The sequence below is a fragment of the Halichoeres trimaculatus genome, unplaced genomic scaffold (assembly GCF_033239565.1).
Source record: "Halichoeres trimaculatus isolate MK-OKI-2021-1 unplaced genomic scaffold, fHalTri1.1 fHalTri1_scaffold_6, whole genome shotgun sequence".
In the NCBI taxonomy this organism is placed as follows: Eukaryota; Metazoa; Chordata; class Actinopteri; order Labriformes; family Labridae; genus Halichoeres; species Halichoeres trimaculatus.
The window spans coordinates 22,391,066-22,411,185 of record NW_027437184.1 but is presented as its reverse complement, the minus strand read 5'-3'; the positions used below and the strand labels follow the sequence as shown (position 1 = coordinate 22,411,185).

The window sequence follows — 20,120 nt, the reverse complement described above, 5'->3', positions numbered from 1 at the left end:
CAGCAGAAAGCAAAATGACTTACGTGGCCTTTCCCTCCCGAACAAAGACACAGGACAGCGACAGCTTGAGCGACGCCTCCACCACTTTGACAGAGAGCGGCTTCAGCTTCAGAGTCAGGTCGGTCTGAGTCGGTGTTGGACTGGCAAATTTTTTCAAGTTGATGTCTGCAGATGCCAACACCTTACGATGCCCCTTGTTTTCCTTTATATTCCCCAAAACAACACAGAATAACAGAATAAGAAAAGCATACAGACGACGACCCAACAGCTGATGTGAGGAGGCATTCAGACCACTGACTACTTATACAGAATATCACAGGAAATGTATGAACCATTAAAAATCAACAGAAATAAAAATTACTAACATCAGTGCTTTATCATAAATGATTTTTGAGATCATGTTAATAATTTAAGTTTCTATAATCTTTTAAGTAACCAGCAGTGGAATAAATGTAATAAGTATCAAAAACATAACAGATTTCCTTATCTAGCCTGTACACATACTATGTACTATTGCATGTGTTGAATTTCACAGGATCAGAGGTTAAAGAACTCAGAGGAAACTTACACCCTCAATGACAAATGTCCACTCTTTGTCCTCAAACTCGTCTGCATTGACCTCCTGAAGACATAAAAACACAGTCAACATCCTCTCTGCTCATTACCTGAACACACACATCTAACTGGTTCATAAATGCATCAGTTTACTCATCTGTACACTTTTTTTTGTTTAACATATACATAAATGTGAATTGCACTCATATGTTGATCATTCTTATTTGCAGCTGCAATTTTTCAGTCGTTTTTACAAAAATAGCAGTAATAACGTCTGTCCTTTTACTAACAATGTGACATTATGTTACAAGGCTGGACATACTTCCTGTTCCCTGCTCCAAACATTTGATCTGCCATTGTTCTCAGTGAGAGGTATCAACCAACAGAATACATTAACATCTGATATTAAGAAAATAACAGATCTTACATTTTGTTTAATTTAATTGTCCTTTTATATTTGATTGGTTGTCTTAACTTTTGAAGCCTAACCAGGGGCAGAGGTTACAAATTAGCCATGGTCAGACACCAGGGCGTATGGCATCTAATGCTTATACTTTATTTTTACTTTGTTAAGCAACTTTTCATGTATTTTTCCCTCTCCTTGTACATATGTTTGCCTAATTCATATATATATATATATATATATATATATATATATATATATATATATATATATATATATATATATATATATATATATATATATATATACACAGCAAATTCCTTGTAATGCAAACATACTTGGTTATTTATAGATCTGATTCTGAAAATTAAAATGTAAATGCATAAATATGGTAATGGTGGATGTACTACAAGTTGTAATTTGGATGACCATGTAGCACTCAGTCTTATTTCAAAATATTAGACATCCATTACAGGTTTTGCTTTCATTTGTAAATCCATCACTGTCAGTGACAATTGCCTTTGAAAGATTTGTATGAAGTCATGTCAAAAATGCTTAAGACTACTCAGTGCCTTGTACAGAAGTTGTATAGAAGAAGTTTGTATTTCTCCCTTTATAATCATTATTATTTATGTGTTTATTTACTTATTTTTTGGGGGGGATTTTACAAAGAGTCTTTTTAGTAGACTTTATAAGTGTGCGTTTTGGTTGTGGTACCTTAAAAAGAGTCACAGAGATGTCGATGTTTTCTGGGACGGGCCACACCACCATGCCTCTGTAGGGGTTTTTGATTCCAGGTTGCCAACTGTGGAGCTACACAACAAACAGTAAAACTGTCAGTGTGTGTGTGTGTGTGTGTGTGTGTGTGTGTGTGTGTGTGTGTGTGTGTGTGTGTGTATGTGTGTGTGTGTGTGTGTGTGTGTGTGTGTGTGTGTGTGTTTCTGTCTGTTTGTTTTCTGTCTGACAGCGGCTTCACCTTGGAGCACATGCGTCTGTTCCTCCTGGTCCAAACCACCCGTAGCTTGTCTGGTTGCCTACAGAAACACACAAACATGAATCAAAACACAGACATGACATCTTCTCTCCTGAAAACCTAAAGTTACCTCATTCATAAAAAGGAACCTGGAAAGATTTTGCAAGAGTTGAAATTGACTGATTATGCAGAAAAAGATCAAGATGTTCTGAAAGTGGTTTGCCCTTTCTGGTAATTTCTCTTCACATTTAAATATTCGTTAAAAGTAACCCTAAATGTGTGACTCATATTACTCCAGATATTTGACATGATGTTTGGATTTTTTAGCACTGGGGATTTGTACCTTAGTAAAAATTATTAATCTGTTTTTAATGACAGTCCAAGAAACACAGGACAAGTGAACCCAGAGCTGTGGCTGCAGATAACATGAAGAAAGCCAACATTTACAGCTGAAGTTGTTTTGATGCAGAGTAGACTGAGAGTGAAAGAGATTTCCTTAAATCAAACAAATAAAGGGGATATCCAAACCAAACAAGGTCCAACAGAAAGTCTTATGACTCGCACTGCTGAACAACATTTCCTTGGGGTCATAGATGTCTCACAAAAGTGTGAGTGTGTTATTCACAATAACTTTTGGTTTGTTTGTTTCCCTAGATTTTTAGGGTAATGGAGCATATGTTACAAAGCATAAGATTGTAAACTGTAGTGTGTGTATGAGTGTTGTGTGTCCCTGTTCTCTCTACATTTATATGTTAGTGGGGTGTTGTGTCGGTGTTTGTGTGTTTCCATTGTATTTGTTCAGTTCTCTGCTGCACAGGAAGTGAAACTGGAAGCTGTGGAGTCATGTGACCTCCTTAATGTGAGGCGTGTCTCCTCACAGGATGAAGGAACCCCCTTCACAAGTCAGCACACATACACACACACACATGTAGACCCCAAATAATTCACTGCTTCTTTTCAAACATCAGTGAACATCCACTTTAACAGCCCAGGATGATTTTTGTAAAGATGCATTGGTGTTTCATTACGGCATTGAGAGCTGTGTTAGTGTTAGCTTGGTATGTGTGTTAGGGGGTCAGGAGTGGCATCAGAAATAACCCAACATGCACAGAGAGCGGAAGTGTAAGGAAAAGAAGAAGGAGAAGAAGAAAATAATTTTAAGAAGTTCAAACATATCAATTAAGTATTTGGAAACAACTGTGGCTTTGCCCTGGCTACGTTTTGAAGCATAACACAGTGTAGTAAACATTCATTGTGGTCATTGCTGTGTCATTCAGCAGACAATGCTTTGACCTCACAGCTGACAGTAGAAAACACTAAACTCATTCATACAGTCAGCAAAAGAGAAGTGACTCTCTATCCAGTGCTTGGCTACATGTCGCCTCCTGAGTGCCTCTGTTAAAATAAAGCTGTGTGAAGTCTTTAATTTAGCCGGTGCCACTCTACTGTCTCTGTCAACTCCACTTTATCCTTTTCTGACAGTTGGTGTGCAGAAACCACCAGCCCTGCTTATCTTTGGTCCCTTTCTGTTTCATTCTTCTATCTGTTGCAATAGCTGACTGATTCTGGCTGCTCGATCATGGTGGAAAGACACTTTCAGGTCTCTCTTGAGGTGTTTTTGCATCTACAGAGAGGAAAGGAAATGGTCATAGGCGGCGTCAAACCAGCAGCCGCTGTACTCAGGACAATAGCCTCTGTATACAGGGTGTGTTATTACTGCTAAGCTAACCTTGTTGTGAGGACATATCCAACAGTTAGCAACACAGCTTTCGCATATGCTCACCTGAAGAATGACCAAGGTTATAATAGTTTTGGATTTGTCATTATAGTTTAGTTTTAGTTAGTTTTGAATTTTTTTTCCCATTGCAGATTAGTTTTAGAGCGAGCATTCTGGTTTTTATTTAGTTTTGATTTTTGCAACAAGGCTTAGTTTTATTTTAGTTTCAGTTTAGTTTTAGTTTTTCATACCTTATTAACCAGGTGCAGGATTGAAAAAGGTCAGAGTAAATATTTTGTAATACTGTTTATTTTCCAGTCCAACATAGTGCTCACTGCTCAGTTAGTGCTGATAATGAACTGTTGGCTGCTGCCTTCATCACAAAAAAATAGTATAAACTTAACATAAAAAATATATACATAAATTATATAAAAATAATGTTAACCTAAATTACGTTAAAATAATATAAACAAAAACTCTATAAAACAATATAATATAAGCTTAAATCTTTAGAAATTTGGACTCTAACGAGAGAGACAGACTTAAAAACAATTAAAGTCAGACTCACATGCATTTAAACTATTACAGATGCTCTGATTCATTTCTCCACTACGTTTCGTTGCAGCACAGTGCACAGCCAGTCACTGCAGTAAACAAGCACATCCCAATACGTCACTATGATGGTGCTGTGCGGCACTGACAACTGCCTAAAACTGTCCTAGAATTGGTTGGGAAAATGTGTCGGGTTAAGTTAAATCCTAAAGGCTGTTAATATTGTCAGAAACTAAAACTAAGGGCATTTTTCTCTATAATTTTAGTTATTTTCAGTTAGTTTTGTGAACACAAGATACAGTTTTAGTTTACTTATCGTTTTTGTTTTCTTTTTTAGTTTTTATTAGCTTGAGTTAACTGCAATGTATTTTAAATTTTAGTTTTCGTTTTTTTGTTTCATTTTAGTTAACTATTATAACCTTGAGAATGACTGACCAGTATGAACACCCTTATAGCTCTTATTTTGGTCTCCAACTGCTACAACTGAAAACAGGGCTAAACGGTTAAGTTGCAGGCCAAGACTTCAGATTCAGTAGTTCATTCTTTAAATTCCCTTTAAGTGCATCATCATCCTCTGATGTATAGTTATATAATAAAAAAAATCATCGGGTCTTTGATGTTATGTATGACCGACATATGAAAACCTAATTATAACTGCACTCTGAGCTGAGTTGCAGTTGCAAATTATAACCTACAAACTAAGTATCAGTAACAAGTCTGTGTGGGTGAAGAAAGCCAGTGGTCTCATATCATAGCGCTAAATTAGAAACACATACACACAGTCACACAAAAAACTTGTTCACCACAATGAGGCCTGCAACACATTTTTAACTGTATGCAGCCGTAGATCATTTCTCACCTCCACTACTTGACATTACATGACCTTACTTTGGCATTAAATTCTCCCTGTTTATACAGATTAATCTGCAAACAACAGACAGCTGATGCCCTCTTTAAAAACAGCACATGCCCAAAGTAACATGACCCAAACTTTGGGTTAATCACAGGTCTTTCCTCACTTCCCCCTGCCCTCTTTCTCCTCTGCTTTATCCCTGTTTGAACAGCACACTGCTGAAGCCTTATGAACTCTGATTTCATCACAGTCTGTGGGAGTTGTCTCTCTTTCTAAATCACTCTGTGTTCACACAACACAAGCTCTCAGCTGGTGATCAAGAGCTGACACTTTATTGACAAGAGGCTTCTGTCGATGCTGGGGAAAAGAACTGGTCTGTGTTTCTTATCATGCTGCTGACAAGCCGCTTACATAATTATTCTTACTTCACTGTAATCAGGAGAGATAGGAAGGTGCAATGTGGGCCAAACTGACGGGAGGGGCAAAGTTAAAAGATATTGGTTAAGTTTTTAAAATTCCATTAAAAAGACTTAATGAAAAAAAGGTGTATCTGTACTAGTTTTCTCATCTGGCTTCTGTTTATAAATGATCTGTTCAGTGTTGTGCCACAGCTGCATGATGAGCCATGCTGCATCACCTGGCCTCCTCCCAAAAGCTTAGTCAAGACAGAGTTGCACAAGAGGGGGATGCCAGTCCCAGCTGTGATCATGTGTTTTAACATTAGCTCTGATTTGAAATAAGACGGCACGAACTGAGAATAAACAAAAGTGGTTTGAAAGATTACTGTAAGACATTGTATTGATGCTGAATTGATTGGCCATGTCAACACAACTAAGTTTGAAGTAATTTAACATCCTTCTTATCCAGTTGCTCAAAGGCCATAACAAAATATCACTTTTTTAAAAACACTTATCTGTTGGATTTGGGTGATTAATAAGTTAGTCATATATTCTGAAAAGGTTGTAACTGTTACGAAAGTTTCCCAAAGAAGATGTCAGCAGCTGAAAGATATAGTGCTGTAGTTGACCTCAAGCATCACGAAAAGTTCCCAACCAAAAAGAATTTGTGACAACTAAGGGCTGCAGCTATGGAATATTTTAGTATTCGAGTATTCTACTGAAAATCCCATCGATTAATCGAGTAATCGGATAAAATACATTTTTGTTCAGTTAAAGAGCAGTTATTTTTCGAATGAAAATTTTCCTCTTTAAGAAATAGAATTTTCTGACACAGCATGTCAATAAGAGCACTTGCTTTGGTAGCTCCAAAATTTGTAAACACACTTTGACACATTTTTTGTGCTTTCTACATCTCATCAAATGCTGTTTGGCCAATGGCACCTGTTTCGTAGAATGACCCATTAGTCTCCAAACTCCAGAAAAGAAGCTAGATTTGTTGCTAGTTGCTATTTTGTATAAGAGTTAGCTTGAGGGGTCTGAAAAGTCTCTTAATATGGCCTCAGCTCTATTTGAAATACCACTCTTTGATCTTTTTTAAAATTAAACGATTCCTCGAGGCAGAGAAAATTACTCGAGTAATTTTTGTAATCGAGTACCTCGAATCATTCGAGGAATAGTTTCAGCTCTAGTGACAACCAATTGATTGTCATGTTGTAGCCTAGGCCAGTAATTTGACAACTCATCGAATACACATGCAGTATTATTGTTTACATGTCTGCCAGTATTGTGTCTTATGATGTCTCAGGTGCAGCTTTTCATTTTAAAAGGCTATAAAATGACTCAGTAGACTATCCAGAGATTTACTACAGGACGGGCCATTTACTGATAACGTCCTCGAAGAGGTACACACGGTCGATAGGCGGGGCCGGGAATCGAACCTACAATCACTCCGGAACAGCTGAGCACATGTACGTGCATGCGGGCCGCCCCCATCCTTTCCAATAAAGCGGAAAGAAATGAACAAACGCAGAGACTTATTTTGGCGAAAATGAAAATCAGTACCCCACCACCTGAAACAGTGAAGAGCTTCCAGCATTTCATAAAGGACTACTTTATCTTCAAACTCACCATTTTTTGTTACACTCCAACACCAGTTCCTGGTAAGAGGCGACAAACTGAAACTTTGAAGCCTTTTTACCGACTCGCTGCAGTCTCTTCCAAACAGAAGTCATAACTGTCCCAAACAGAACAAATACAACAGAAAATGGGCTGTATTCCTCCGCACAAAAATATAAAAAAGTCAAACTTTCTCCAGCGTCACAGTCCCTCGAAAGGTCCGCGTGTCCTCTTTCTCCTTTTTCTTCTGTTGCTGCTCCTGGTGGTGATGATGATGATGGTTGTGATGATGATGAACTTCACTCAAGCTGCGGCTCGTGCTCATTTGCAAGAAGTGAAATGACGAATGAGGAAAAGATGAGAAATGTCGCCGAACAGAAACAGCTTTCAAAGAGAAGTGGTGATAAAAAGGGCATTAAAGAGGAACCGAGTCCGCCCTGCTCGCTGTCATTCGAGTAATCCTCAGATATGAAGCTAAAGTTTCGACCAAACAACTGCACGAGCTCTCATGGACCACCCCTCCTTCTTCTCTCACCGCTTAGTCAAACCTCGTTCACGCTAATAATATAAGGTCCTCTTACTGCTTGCTATTTCACCCTCCTTCCGTGAGAGAGTCAGACAGGCAGGGAGAGACAGAGGCAGGATATGCAAAGAGAGAGTTCATTGGTGATGCAGCAGTATGCAAACTTCTTTATCTTGCTGCCTGTAGGCACTGAGGTAACAGTCTTCTGTCCTACCTGCAGACTTTGATCCTCACTGTCTGTGTTACTGGAACAAGCTTATCTCACTTAGTCAGCACTAAAAACTCAGCAGGCAATTTTATGGACTTTAATAATACAAGTGGTATTATTATTATTATTTTTAAATGAACACAGCTCATAGTCAAGACTTCCTGGGTTTCAACTGTGTCATCCAACAGCTCCTCAGGAAAAAAGTGTTTCATCCGGTAAACTGCAGAGGAATAGTTTCCATGAAGTGTGCCAACCAAGTCGAGTCAGTTTGGTGTGGTAGTGGTGTGTGTGTGTGTGTGTGTGTGTGTGTGTGTGTGTGTGTGTGTGTGTGTGTGTGTGTGTGTGTGTGTGTAGTCAGGCTAGGTCAAAGCCCAGGGATTTTCCTCAGTGAGAGCAGCAGTGTATTTTTAGGTGGGGGAACAGGGATGGATGGATGGACAGAGGCAGCTGTTGGAGGAGTGCAGGGCAACTGTAGAGGGGGGAACAACTCTCTCATGACTCAGAGTTGGTCTCATATTGCACCAGGATTTATAAGGTGCATTATTGCTCTTACTACCTAGCTTGTTGACCTAATTTCCTTTCAATAGTCTCTCCTTGTAAACAGACCTGACTGGCTGTTTGTTTTATGTCCCTTTAAAGTAAAAGCACTAATGATACACTGTAATAACCATAGATTTGTTACATGTTAAGGGCCTGTGTTTAAATATATTTTTGTAAACTGTTTAATATCATCGTGACAAAGTATTTCAAATGTGAAATTAAATTTAACATTGGCTGTCAGATAACTAAGTGAAACTGTGAAGTACCTGAAGCTCCAGCAAGGAGCTTTAAGTTTGTGCTGAATTTGGTGAGAAACATAAAGTACATCCTACTCCTTAAACTGTTCTGTATATGTGTAACAACTTAAACTTTCTATACTGTAAAATGCAATATTTACAAGGATTTAAGGAAATTGTGAAAATAAAAGAAGTCTGTTTCTGCAGCATGCTGATAATCGCCATCTCTGACACCTACCCTACAGCAGCAGTTTCAGACAGTTAAAAAAAATAAACAGAGAAACAACAGTGGGTGTGGTTACCGTTTTATGTCTTGTAGATGCATCATTAAAACTTCTCACAGGAGCTTTACATCATTCTTCATCTGACTTATATTTGTAAATTAAATGTTTCAACAACATCCTTGTTTTTGCCATTTGATTGAGTTTTTTCTGTAAAAATCTGTTCTGCTTGTTCATTGCAGTACACCAATAATACCTAGTTGTGGTAATAAAATAAGTATAATGAAGATGGACAGCATCAGAAAAAAAGGGATTCAAAATAAATACATCTGTCAGTAAGTTGTAAATCCATATTTAAATTTAGCTGATTATCCAAACCAAAACATGACGACTGAATGTGGGGCAAGCAGACACCCACAGTGTTTCTGTCTGTTTGACTGCCAGAGAGACAGACAGGCAGTTAGACTCCAACAATAACCACAACATATGTTGATTATAAATAGAGAACAGCATGAAATTGTTGACACACACATCAACCCCCCTTCATTCCTGCTCACTCCACAGCAAATGGTTCAACTCCTGCTGGCCTGCTTCAAACACCACCACAGAGGAGGAGGAGGAGGAGGAGGCCTGGAGGAAACAAGTAGGGTGCTCCTCACTGGAAACAGTGCGCCCCCTGCTGGCTTGCATGCAAAGCAGTGGCTTCCCTTTAGTTCTTGTAATATGGAAAACAGCATTTTCTTAACAGGTGATTTTATTCCAACACTGCCTGACTTTTACAAAATTTGTAAAATGGAATCAAAATTTACTTCATCCAACTCTTTCATTAGCAGCATTTTGAAGCATTATGGTTGTTGGCAATGGCGATCAAAAATTAAAAGTCTTTCATCTTCATCAAACCCCATCAGCATAACAGATGTGAGGTCAATACTTACATACATATCACTGTGAAGCACAATTTTACACAGGCACTGGTTTTATATTTAAGTGTAGAAAAATAACTTGAATAAGACAACAAGCTCATCATTTTCCCTGATTACAGACAATGGAATTAAAGGCAATGTAAAAGTGAATAGTCATCAAATTTAAGCAAATACGGCCAAAATGTCTCTACATGTGCAGGTGACTGTATCTTTGTCAGGGGATATGAAAGGAGTCCTTAATCCACTGGTCCCTGGAGTTGCTGCTGGAATGGGGCATAGATAAGGTTGAGGAAGGAGGTGTTTGAGAGTGGCCTCCTATCTCTTCCTCATCATCCTCTTCTTCCTCGTCAGAGTCCCCATTATAAGCACTGAGGGAGGCCTCAGACAAGAGTGAGGAGCCCTTGTACTCCTGGATAGCTTCATGGAGGGACCACAGTTGGCAGAGCAGGGACATGTCAAGCTGACGCAGACCAACCTGTTAAAAACACAGACATTTAATTTAAACGATAAAGCAAAGAAACAGTGTGTTGATATTCGGTATATAAACTTGTTATTGCATAAGTAGGACTTAGCCTAAAATCTCAAAGTTTTGACATTTTCTATTTGGCAAGTGTTTCTATTCTTTTCTTTTTTTTACTTGGCACATAATTTAATCATATTTGGGCCTAGTTGTTAGGTAAAATAAAATGTATGGTAAAGGCTTGAAAATACTTTTTAAAAGCAAAGGGTACATTAATTATTTTACTGCCTACTTCTAGGTGTTTGAACAAACTGACAGACAAAATTTGATACCCACCATCTCTTTCCGCAGCAACGCAAGAGCAGCGTCCAGTCCGCCTGGCTTGCTGTTGACGCGCGGCGCGTCCCCACCACCCCGGTTGATGTCAGCCTGAATGCGCGCCCTCTTGCTGTGCACCTTCTCGATGTCCCGCCACGAGCCGCCGCTGGAGTTAAGGATGCCGCTCAAGCCTTTGGGCAGCGGCGGCAGACCCTCCACTGAGGCCTGGACGCCGCCCACCGGACTGTCCACCGCGCTGCACTGACTCCCGTTCATCGCGACGCAGGGGACAGCTGACTCAGCTCTAAAATGCGCATGCAGTCTAAATGAGCTAATTTCTTCTCTCAGCTGCAGCAGGGTAGTGTGAAGACTTGCAAACCCGCTGCTTAAATTCAAAAAAGCAAGTCAGTGCCTCCCTGTCTTTTGTATGTGAGCGTTCAGCATTGAACTCCGTGTTCATATCAGGCTTCCTGGCTTTGTTATGTTTCCTCTCCTTTGTCTAAGGAGAGTTAACCCAGACAGCTCCCAGCTCCTCCCGGCACAGACCGCGCCACGCCCCGCCACGGTCTGTGTGTGTGTGGCGAGGAAAGGGACTGTCAATGTTTTGATTGATTCGGCTCGACAACTGCAGAGCTCCGTTCAGACAAAACACGCAGACACATTCTGACTGACCAACTTTGACTGATGAGTGTCCCACAGCACAGAGTCTCTAAAAGTATGCGTGACTTCGGATATTTGTATTGAATCGAACGTGCACTGGTATTGGTGCAGATATGACTGTAATCCGCACAGTAAAATTTAAACATCAATATATTCTACATTTTTATTGGTCCTCAAAAAATGTCCTTTGTTTAAATACAGGGTTTTCTCAGTTAACATACTTAGTGGCGTCTACTCTGGTGCCCTCTTGTGGAGAGAAAAATACTGCAGCGGTCCTAAACTGTCAAAGCTTAAATCAAGCAAAATTAAAACATGGCTGATCTTTAAAAAACTGTTTTGATCTTTAAATCAAAAGAAATCATGGTTTATTTTATCCATATGGTTTTCCGAGTAAAGCAGTGAGTCCATTACTGGATTATTTGTCACTGAATCGTGTCGAACACCCCCATAACCACGCTGTATCTTGAGCTTCTAGTAGGGCTGGACAATTAATCAATATAATCGAAGAAAAACAATTAATATGCCACACAGTGTAGATGTATGCAAGTTCCTGTGCTTCATAGCTCTTCTGTGTTTCATATGCAGCCACAGCCAGTGTGTGACTTATGTGGATCAATAATACTGTATGTGCCACTTGCTGGTTCTTTAAAGTTGTGTTTAAATCAGTACTGAAGTTTTTGAATAAATGAATAATTGTGTATATTAATCGTGATTTCAATATCACTTAAAATAATCTGGATCCTTATTTTTACCATAATCGCCCAGCCCTAGCTTCTAGCTGCACCTGCTATAACATCTCAGAGCTGTAATCACATAGTGAAGGCGTTTCCATCAGCATAAGGCCAGAGACAACTGATATCTGCATCAGACTGAACAGTAAGGGTCTGATCAGGTGATTAGTGGGTTCATTATTACACAGTCTATGGCTAGTGACTCAGTTAATACTGCGTAGTATATCAGCAGTAACACACTTGCTTATGAAGACACACAACTGTATCAGCATGTGAAGTTTGTGATTTCTGAGTTTTGCAAAACAAACGCTGTACTATAGCTTCAAGAGATAACGATATTTATGATTTCCAAATTAAAAATTTATGAGGATTTGAATTTATTAAAGGCAATCAGCTACGGGAGTACGTTAGCAGTTAGCTCAGTATTGGTGATGAATATGAGTTTTATAATGTTCCGTTCTTTTAGTCAAATGAATGAAAAATATACAAATCAAATATGACACAACTGAAACCAAACATACAAAATCAAGTAATATAATCTTTCTGCCAGCCATAAAAGTCTGTTAACTGAAGAGCAACAATGAGCAAGTTTGACATTTAATCCTAGTTCAAGTGCAATTCTTGACCAATTTGAATTCGGCTCTAATCTAGGATTCAGTCAAAGATAAGTGCCGCAAAGCAGCGAACAAGAGTCAGTACTCCAGGACAGAGGCAAGTTGAAACAGTGTTCCTGTTATTCCATGGTTCCAATCATTACCATAGTGGCTATTCGCTGAGTTCCTTGAGGCTGCGCAGTGAGCTGGCACAGCTGGCGATGAGGGTGCAGAGCTGAATACTTGCCTCAAGGGAGGCCGAACTCTGTAGCTGATTTGTGGCCCAGCGAAGTTTGGTTAGAACAGCTTCCTCTGCTTCTTGCAGCACAGGTTGGATGGGAGCAACAGGTGCAATAACTGGAGGACGAGTGGGTGCCAGAGTCGTGGTGGAGGCAGGAGGTGAAGGAGCAGGAACAGGCGCTGGAGGCAGGGCAGTTCTTCCTCCTGCAGCCGCCCCCTCGCAGTGCTCGGGTCTGGGAACTGATACACTTGCCTGACTGCTGCTGGGTCCTCCATTGAGGACAGAAGTCTGGGAAAGTGCAGGGGTATGGGTCGCAAGTTGTCTTTCCCTCACTTGAGACAATGCTGCTTGTGCATTTAGAGCTGAAACGGGCAGAGAAAGAGACATGTGAACAGAGGGATAAGCTCATTCACATTCTCTATCAAGTATAGGGAAGATGAGATATTTATTATCTGTGTGCATAAAAAACAAATGAGTAAGAGATAAAAAAAGACTGCTGTTTCCTAAATGCTTGTGCTTAAAATGAAAGGGTGTGAGTTGTGTACCAGGGTTGTCTTTGTCAACATCAGAATCCAGCTCCTGACACGAGACGCAGTAGATTTTCTGCTGTCTGTCCTGAAGGAGAATTGTCTGCAAACACAAACACATATTTTTGGCATACATTTTACACTCTGTTGCTTTATTTTTATTTTAGAGCAACACCATCACAATGACAAAATTAAAACAAGCCATGGCACTCACCCCACACACATCACAACAGTCTCCCAGCATCTTGTATCCTTTGAGCAGGTAGTCTCCCATCAGCTTACTGATTTTGTCCTGTCGCTCTCTGCGAGCCTGGATCACCTTCATCTCCGCCTCTGTTGGAGGCTCCCACTCAAAGTCCTCGTCATCTGGGGTCAGGGACAGAGCCGTGTCTTCAAAAAAATGTATTCAAAGTCACAGTTCAACTCTATAGACATCACAAACACGAAGCCTGAACCGAGCTTCCAGTATTAAACAGCCTATTGAGATGCTATAACGTGCGAGTGTTTGCTAGTAGAGACAACAGTGATAGGTGTAAATAAGCAATTCATGCTTCACGTTGTTCGTACTAAATAATGATATCTAAGGCTGACTGCTGGTCGGTGTATTGTTTCTGGCCGTGCTTAGCACTGCCGCAGTTCTGCCGTTGCTGGTAGGAACTAATGAAGAGCTAAGCTAGCAAATCGACCGGGCTAGCATCCGATATCGATATTCACAAAAATGGTTAAAATATCACATAGTAAGTCCGTAAACTAAGCATGAAAATCATTAAAAGCATAAACAGAAAAACGACTTCCGAAAAGTCGTAGAGGTTTGAGGGAGAAAGGTCAAATTTAGCTTGTTTGTAAACTTAAAAGTGTACAGACCTCCATTCAGAGCCATGTTGCTTCTGTGCTACACGTTTTACGCGATGACGTCAGCGTCGTAAACTGTCGTCATCTTCCTCTATGAAGTTTCACGGCAGTTGTCGCAATTATAAAAGACAACACTGCCTCCTCTGTATGAAAGCCAATTTCTACCAGCAAAAAAGAGGTAGTGTAAAAAAAAAAAAGAAAAAAATAACCTTTAAGTGAGATACTTCGTAATAACTATGACACTTACTCACTCACACACACACGCACACGCACGTTACTTACACATGTACAGGAAAAATTCAATGAAGACATGTATGACCCTATCTTTTTTCACAGGGAGTGCTCAAACCACCGTGTTTCTCACTTTTTCTCACTCCAGCTTTTTTCAAACAAAAAGTTGTATAGAAATATATTTATTTATCTCACTTATTCGTATCATTCAAAGAACATATTACATTATCAAGTTACTCCTCTGAGCTGTTAGTATATTAACATGAGGGTTGAGTTTTATGCCTTCTGATTTTCATTCGTAGCACTGCCTTTATTATACCATTATTACTCCAGGCTTTCTATCTGTGCCCTCTTGAGACTTGAAGCAACAGCTGGAGTTTGTCAAAGAACTATTCAAAATATCTTACTTCTTATCCACTCCACTGTTGAAAATATATCTCAATGTAAGCTTGAGCTCAGCTTATGACCGTTTTCAAGAAAAAAAAAAACAAAACAAAAAAAAACATACCACAACGATTTGTTTTTAGGATTATTTATTGTGTTTTGACTATATCAGACTTCACGTCAAAAACATAATCTGTCACATTTAACAGAAGAAAAACATTTAAACAACAGAAGAGTATCACTGTAATCCAAAGCACAGTGGTTTTTATGGTCATCTTACCGATTTCCTATCTGCCCCCCACTTTTCCTTTACTGTCTTTTATTTTGTGTCGCTCTACAAAAGTCTTTGGTTCCCTAAATGTTAGAGTTTAAGCACTCTCTCTAATGCTATATAACAATTAGTGAACACAGAAAAAAACATGAACAACAAAATCTGTCAGGAGTCTGGTGTTTGGTATTGATCACATCCTTAAGTTGTTTTTTATGGTTGTTTGTTTATGGTTGTTGGGTTTCATTACGTCAGCTGCACCCCTCTTCTTCCTCCTCTTGGTTTAGTGTCTTTTACTCTTGTTGTCTTTCTGTCGTCCTTTATGTCTTTATTCATCCTCCAGGATAGTATCCTCTCTGAGGGAAAAAAGAATTAAAGTTAAGTTTACAACTCCACAAGTGTGTAAACAAATTAGTTAGTTAAGTTAGTACAAAACTTACCTTGACTATGGGGGAGTTTTCTTTAAAGACACTGCAGGGAAAAAAGGCTGGGCTTAATCACACTGAAATAATAAACTCAAGTAATAGTTTGAATGTCTCTCCTGCATTATACTGCTACTTACTATCTTCACACATGAAAATATTATTTGTTGATGATCACAGATCAAAATCGAACGCAATTTGTTACTTACGCTGATGTGTGATATTTACTCTGCTCAGTTTTGAAGGCACAGAGAAGAGAAAGGGGAGAAAATTAGAGAATAAAAACCAGCAAAAACTGCGATGTGCACTGGCATCAACTTGCAAGGATTCTGATAGACATACCTTCTGGTTTGGGATGCATGAGACTCAACGGCAGCTCCAGTGTGACATCACTGAGGAGAAAACAAAACAACCAATCAGAAGATTACAGGTGCAAACTGAAAATCATTGCTGGCGAGTTGTTCAGATGTGATGTGAGGGGAAATAAACTCAACTTACCTGGCAGTGAGGCCGCCCAGCAGGCTAAATGTGGACAACAAATGATATATTATTATGATAATAATAATAATTATTATTATTATTATCACTATCATTATTATTGTAATTATTGTTTTACAAACCAAAATTCCTGAAACACAAACCATTTACTCACCCTCCTCCAGCAACCATAAGGTTAATTTTGATCTTGTAGGAAACCAGAATTCCCAACACATCTTTTTCCAAACCCTGTCGCAGCCTGTGGAAAAAAATTACAGGCATTTGGAGGTTACGCTCTGCTACCTTTTTGTTTTAACTATCTACTTTATGAGATGGAGAGACATTAAAAAATAGCAATGGTTCCAAGAAACAGGCCAAGTTAACTTTTTTCCTCCCAGGATTGAATTTTCAATAACTGTCTGATTTTTTTTTTATGACTCAACTAACTACATATTCAACTTACATAGTGGTAGAGGCCAAGTTGGTGTCCTCATCTTTCAGTCTTCCATCCAGCGCCAGCCCTCGCTTTTCCTTGTTTTCAGAAAGCCGAGGAGTGATGGACAGAGTGTTGTCATAGGTGCCATTTGGCTCCACTGTTTCTCTGTGGAGGACATCACACAAGCCAAGCATTTAAGTATTGCTCTGTGCTTTAGATAGTTGATGGACATTTTTGTGGCTTATTGGTTTCAGTATACTGTGTACGTACCCAAACTCTTGGAGGAAAACTTGCTTGGTGTATTTGTCTGCTGAGTAGAGGACAATATCTGTGGTTTGGTCCACTGTCAGAGGAGGAAGGTAGAAATTGTGAGAAAGTGAAATTCAGACAAATGTTTTTTAAAAGTAAAAGGTACAATGTAATTTAACTTTCATGAGAGGAACACACCGGTAATTCTGAATTTCTTGACTGTTTTGTTGCTCTCATTGTTGATTTTGATTTTGATTTGGATTGCTTCGCCATGGTAGTAGAGCTGCAGTCAAACCAGGAAGGACAGAAAAACAGAGTCGTTTAAATTCACTGAGCTAAATGAAGGATGGCAGTTAAATTGAATGAATGGATGTTTTAATAAATTTAAGTTTTGCCACTGTACATCTTTTTCCATTGAAGCTTCTAGATGAACAGGTTTGTCGGACATCATGAAGCTTTTGCAGAGGTCAGCCTTGGGTCCTGCACCGATCTCAGAGGGGGCATATTGGATTTTTCGAATGACAAGCCGAGCAGTGTCTCTGTTGAGCAGAGGAGTGGAGAGGAAGAGGTAGAAGAGGAGATAAATACAGGAGCAGATGATATTGGTCTGATGCATTGTGGTGAAAAAATCCAAGGGGCACCAGTTGCATGCCATGGGGTACTCCAAGGTGGGCAATTACTACACTTATGTAAAACAAACAGGAAAGTTTGTTTGTTTGTTTTTTTTTGACAATTTACAGGTTTAAAGAGGCTGACTGGATCCTGCTTTAGTACAGCACACCATGGAGAAATCATGCTTCTGATTCTACTGAGACAATCGGAAAGGAAATTCTCTCCGCAGCAGAATACTGAGGCAGAGAGTAAGAGCATACTCACTTCTTGTCAATCTTCTCATCAGGATTGCTCTTCTCCTTGGCAATGTAAGTTTTCACCTCAAAGTCGACACCACAAGCCTTAAAAAATAAGGAGATATACCAATAAACATTGGCAGTAATTAAAATGCCTGGTTACACATGAGGATGCTATGTAAAGAAAGGTTTTATCATGTAGGTGTGGTGTGTGCTCAGCTGTACCTTCCCCTTGTCATCTGGTCCCGGCTGCAAAGACACGGAACATGGGAGGTTGTTGGGAATCTGGAGAAGAATAAAGAAAACATATAGGTGAGCATTAAAGTTAGTTTGATCTCTGTTTTGTTGTGATTTGGAGAATTCATTCAAACCACTGCATAGGAATCAGTTATCTGTCATACTTCAAAACTGAATGGGTGTGAGTTGTCCCCAGCCTTCTTCAGCAGGGTTTCGTGCATCGCGGTCACACTCGGCTTGTGGTTCTCAGGGTAGATCTGGACATGGTGGATCCAGATGTCCTTCCTGAAGCACAGGCCCATCACATCCAGGTCATCACTACCATAACGGAAGGCACATGCCAGCTGCACAAAGACTGTCAACACATGACATGTTGGTGAATTTGCTGCTTTCCTCAAAAAGAGAACGCAACCATTTTTGAGCACAGCTTCACTCACCTTTCCTGTCTCCAAAATCTGTTGGGTCCAACTTTACGACACCATCTGTGAGTGTAACAGAGCAGACACTGTTACTGTGCATTTGTCATTTTGACTATGCAGCACAGACATACACAAACACCGATGAATGAGCTTACCAACTTGGTCCACACTGGACACGTGATCCACATAGTCTCTCTTCCCCAGGTAGAGGGTCACCTGATGGACAAAAAGGAAGAAATGAAACTGCTTAGAGATTCTGTTCCTGGGTATTTTTTTTCCAGTGATGAAAATGTGTTTTTTTTTTATTCATCCAAAAATAATAAAGAAAATAACTCACCCCTCCGTTTCCACTGGTCTTTTTGAAAACCCTGTGTAAAAAAGAAACAGTTGTTGTTTTTTACTACAGTATATCATCCTTCATCATCATACTATTCTTAGATTTCTGCTAAAAAAAACCCCACCTACAACATTAAGCTATGATTTCAGTAAGTTGTGTTTATTTAAAGTTAAAGATCTGCAAACTGATTCTCACAGTAAAAGAGCTTATGAATGTACATAGGTGTACATCCTTTGAACATAACACTCTGTGACTGTCTGGATTAACCAGATGAATTAATGATTAGTTTTAGGATGTAAAGGTGAAGTAAGTTCATTTGTCAGCAGCAGAAGGGCCAGTAATCCCTTATTCCCTTTTATCCCGTTAGGAAAAGCTAAGAGTGGAGCAGCTTTACCTCATCGTGCCCGGATTGAGAGGCTGGCCCAGGTGAGGGAGCCACAAATGGTGTGTGGCACGGTTCCCAAACAGCTCCTTACCTGTGTTTCTGTCTAAGAGCTCGTTTGAACCGACGCATATGCTGATTAATCCTCTGCAAACCTCAGATTAACACTTTAAAAACTACTTGTCACATTCGAGAGTTGGCTGACACAGGGTCAAAGCCTGTGACAATGAGACAGGGGTGCTTTAAAAAACCAGTTGAATAACAAGAATTTGTGCTTGTTTTTAGAAAAAAAACCCTATTTCTTCTTATAACTATATATTTGATATTTATTAAGGTTTTTTTTTCTATTCTGAGGGCATACTTTTTAAATTGGACCAGGAAATTACTTTTTGTACACTTTTCCAATAACATGAAAGAAATCTTAAAAAAGGAAAACGACACTCACTTTGCCATCTTTAGAAGGTCTTGGTGGAGTTCTGTTCAGAAAAAGGAGAAAAAAAATCAACATAAGGTTATTTGAGGTCGCAGCATCTTCCAACGTGTATATATTTATTTAGAAGGTAATCCCACACCAGCTATCAGCTCTCTGGGGTAGTGTTTTGTTTTTAGGCATCCCAAGGTTAATCCCATTTGATGAGATTACATCATCAACATTAGGACTCCTGATCCAAATATGTTATTTTGTACCTGCGAACTGGCGCTCATCCAGCAGACACCTGGTTTCACACCAAACCTTCAGGCTAGATTTACATCCCAAACACACACCATTATGTCACAATGTAACAGCAATGCCAAGACTGCTTCTTTCCATTCAAGGACAATTAAATGGATGGCGCCTGTTTAGTTGGTGTAGTCTTCCTGGTCTTAATGAGACACTAAGCCCTAACAGTACCCCTTTATAGCTCTTTAATGGGGATTACTACAGAATGATTCAGAGAGAGTGACTTATAGGTGCTCATGAAGAATTCAAAGAGAAATGAAGTGACCAAAGTGAGGAAGATGAGAATTTGTTTTATAGTGAAAACCTTTGGTATCTTGTTCATTTACAAGGCTGTTATTGTGTTTTTCACTGTACTGTATTGTGTTTCTGCCTCAGCTTGATTCTTAATGCACCTAAACAGGAAATGATTAAGTTACACAATAAATCTTCTGGGAACCGTCACATATCATGTAATGCTTTTCAAGTTAGGTTCTGAAAACGGAAACAAAGCAATTCAGCCGACTTGGAGACTTTTAACTGTGCCAGTAAACACAGACTCCAGGAGGACTCCTCTAATTAAGAAAAATCCCTCAATTCTGATTGGTTAATGATAGTGAAATATTATCTAA

At 39.4% G+C, this 20,120-nt stretch overlaps 4 protein-coding genes across 8 annotated transcripts in view; all 4 read right to left on the bottom strand.

Annotated features, from left to right (window-relative positions):
• The window catches only part of ehbp1l1b (EH domain binding protein 1-like 1b), a 31,001-nt gene extending 23,391 nt beyond the window's left edge, over window positions 1-7,610 (bottom strand). For all 4 annotated transcript variants that reach the window (XM_074672961.1, XM_074672962.1, XM_074672963.1 and 1 more), the window contains exons 1-5: window positions 7,081-7,610; window positions 1,935-1,992; window positions 1,676-1,771; window positions 569-622; window positions 24-202 (exon numbers count right to left, since the gene is read on the bottom strand). In XM_074672961.1, the coding sequence (XP_074529062.1) occupies window positions 24-202; window positions 569-622; window positions 1,676-1,771; window positions 1,935-1,992; window positions 7,081-7,184 (491 nt within the window). In that variant the 5' untranslated portion in view covers window positions 7,185-7,610. The remainder of the gene's footprint in view (window positions 1-23; window positions 203-568; window positions 623-1,675; window positions 1,772-1,934; window positions 1,993-7,080) is intronic.
• A 1,267-nt stretch (window positions 7,611-8,877) lies between these two features.
• fam89b (family with sequence similarity 89 member B) lies at window positions 8,878-11,170 on the bottom strand. The gene is made up of 2 exons (XM_074673080.1): window positions 10,516-11,170; window positions 8,878-10,194 (listed from the first exon to the last, which is right to left on the bottom strand). The coding sequence occupies exons 1-2, from the start codon at window positions 10,771-10,773 to the stop codon at window positions 9,934-9,936; spliced, it is 519 nt and encodes a 172-aa protein (XP_074529181.1). The 5' UTR covers window positions 10,774-11,170; the 3' UTR covers window positions 8,878-9,933.
• A 191-nt stretch (window positions 11,171-11,361) lies between these two features.
• Window positions 11,362-14,189, bottom strand: znrd2 (zinc ribbon domain containing 2). 2 transcript variants are annotated; one of them, XM_074673078.1, is made up of 4 exons: window positions 14,114-14,189; window positions 13,464-13,639; window positions 13,268-13,352; window positions 11,362-13,084 (listed from the first exon to the last, which is right to left on the bottom strand). In XM_074673078.1, exons 1-4 carry the CDS (start codon window positions 14,127-14,129, stop codon window positions 12,654-12,656), a joined length of 708 nt encoding a protein of 235 aa, XP_074529179.1. In that variant the 5' UTR covers window positions 14,130-14,189; the 3' UTR covers window positions 11,362-12,653. The 2 variants fall into 2 exon arrangements, with proteins under 2 accessions (XP_074529179.1, XP_074529180.1); XM_074673079.1 differs by having other exon boundaries at window positions 13,464-13,615; window positions 14,114-14,185.
• Window positions 14,190-15,719: 1,530 nt separating this feature from the next.
• arr3a (arrestin 3a, retinal (X-arrestin)) lies at window positions 15,720-18,445 on the bottom strand (the record flags this gene model as incomplete). Its single annotated transcript, XM_074672463.1, has 13 exons — window positions 15,720-15,798; window positions 15,905-15,928; window positions 16,059-16,142; window positions 16,347-16,484; window positions 16,590-16,662; window positions 16,767-16,851; window positions 16,972-17,107; window positions 17,445-17,521; window positions 17,642-17,701; window positions 17,818-18,008; window positions 18,091-18,135; window positions 18,228-18,288; window positions 18,410-18,445. Coding segments are annotated over 13 exons (1,089 nt in total), but the record flags the coding sequence as incomplete, so codon positions are not given.
• Window positions 18,446-20,120: the final 1,675 nt, after the last annotated feature.

Coding starts and splice junctions, on each gene's coding strand:
- fam89b (XM_074673080.1), bottom strand. CDS start 10,773: ATGAACGGGAGTCAGTGCAGCGCGGTGGACAGTCCGGTGGGCGGCGTC. Junction 10,195..10,515: donor CGTTGCTGCGGAAAGAGATG/GTGGGTATCAAA, acceptor TGTTTTTAACAG/GTTGGTCTGCGTCAGCTTGA.
- znrd2 (XM_074673078.1), bottom strand. Junction 13,353..13,463: donor ACTGTTGTGATGTGTGTGGG/GTGAGTGCCATG, acceptor TTGTGTTTGCAG/ACAATTCTCCTTCAGGACAG. Junction 13,085..13,267: donor TGTTGACAAAGACAACCCTG/GTACACAACTCA, acceptor TGCCCGTTTCAG/CTCTAAATGCACAAGCAGCA.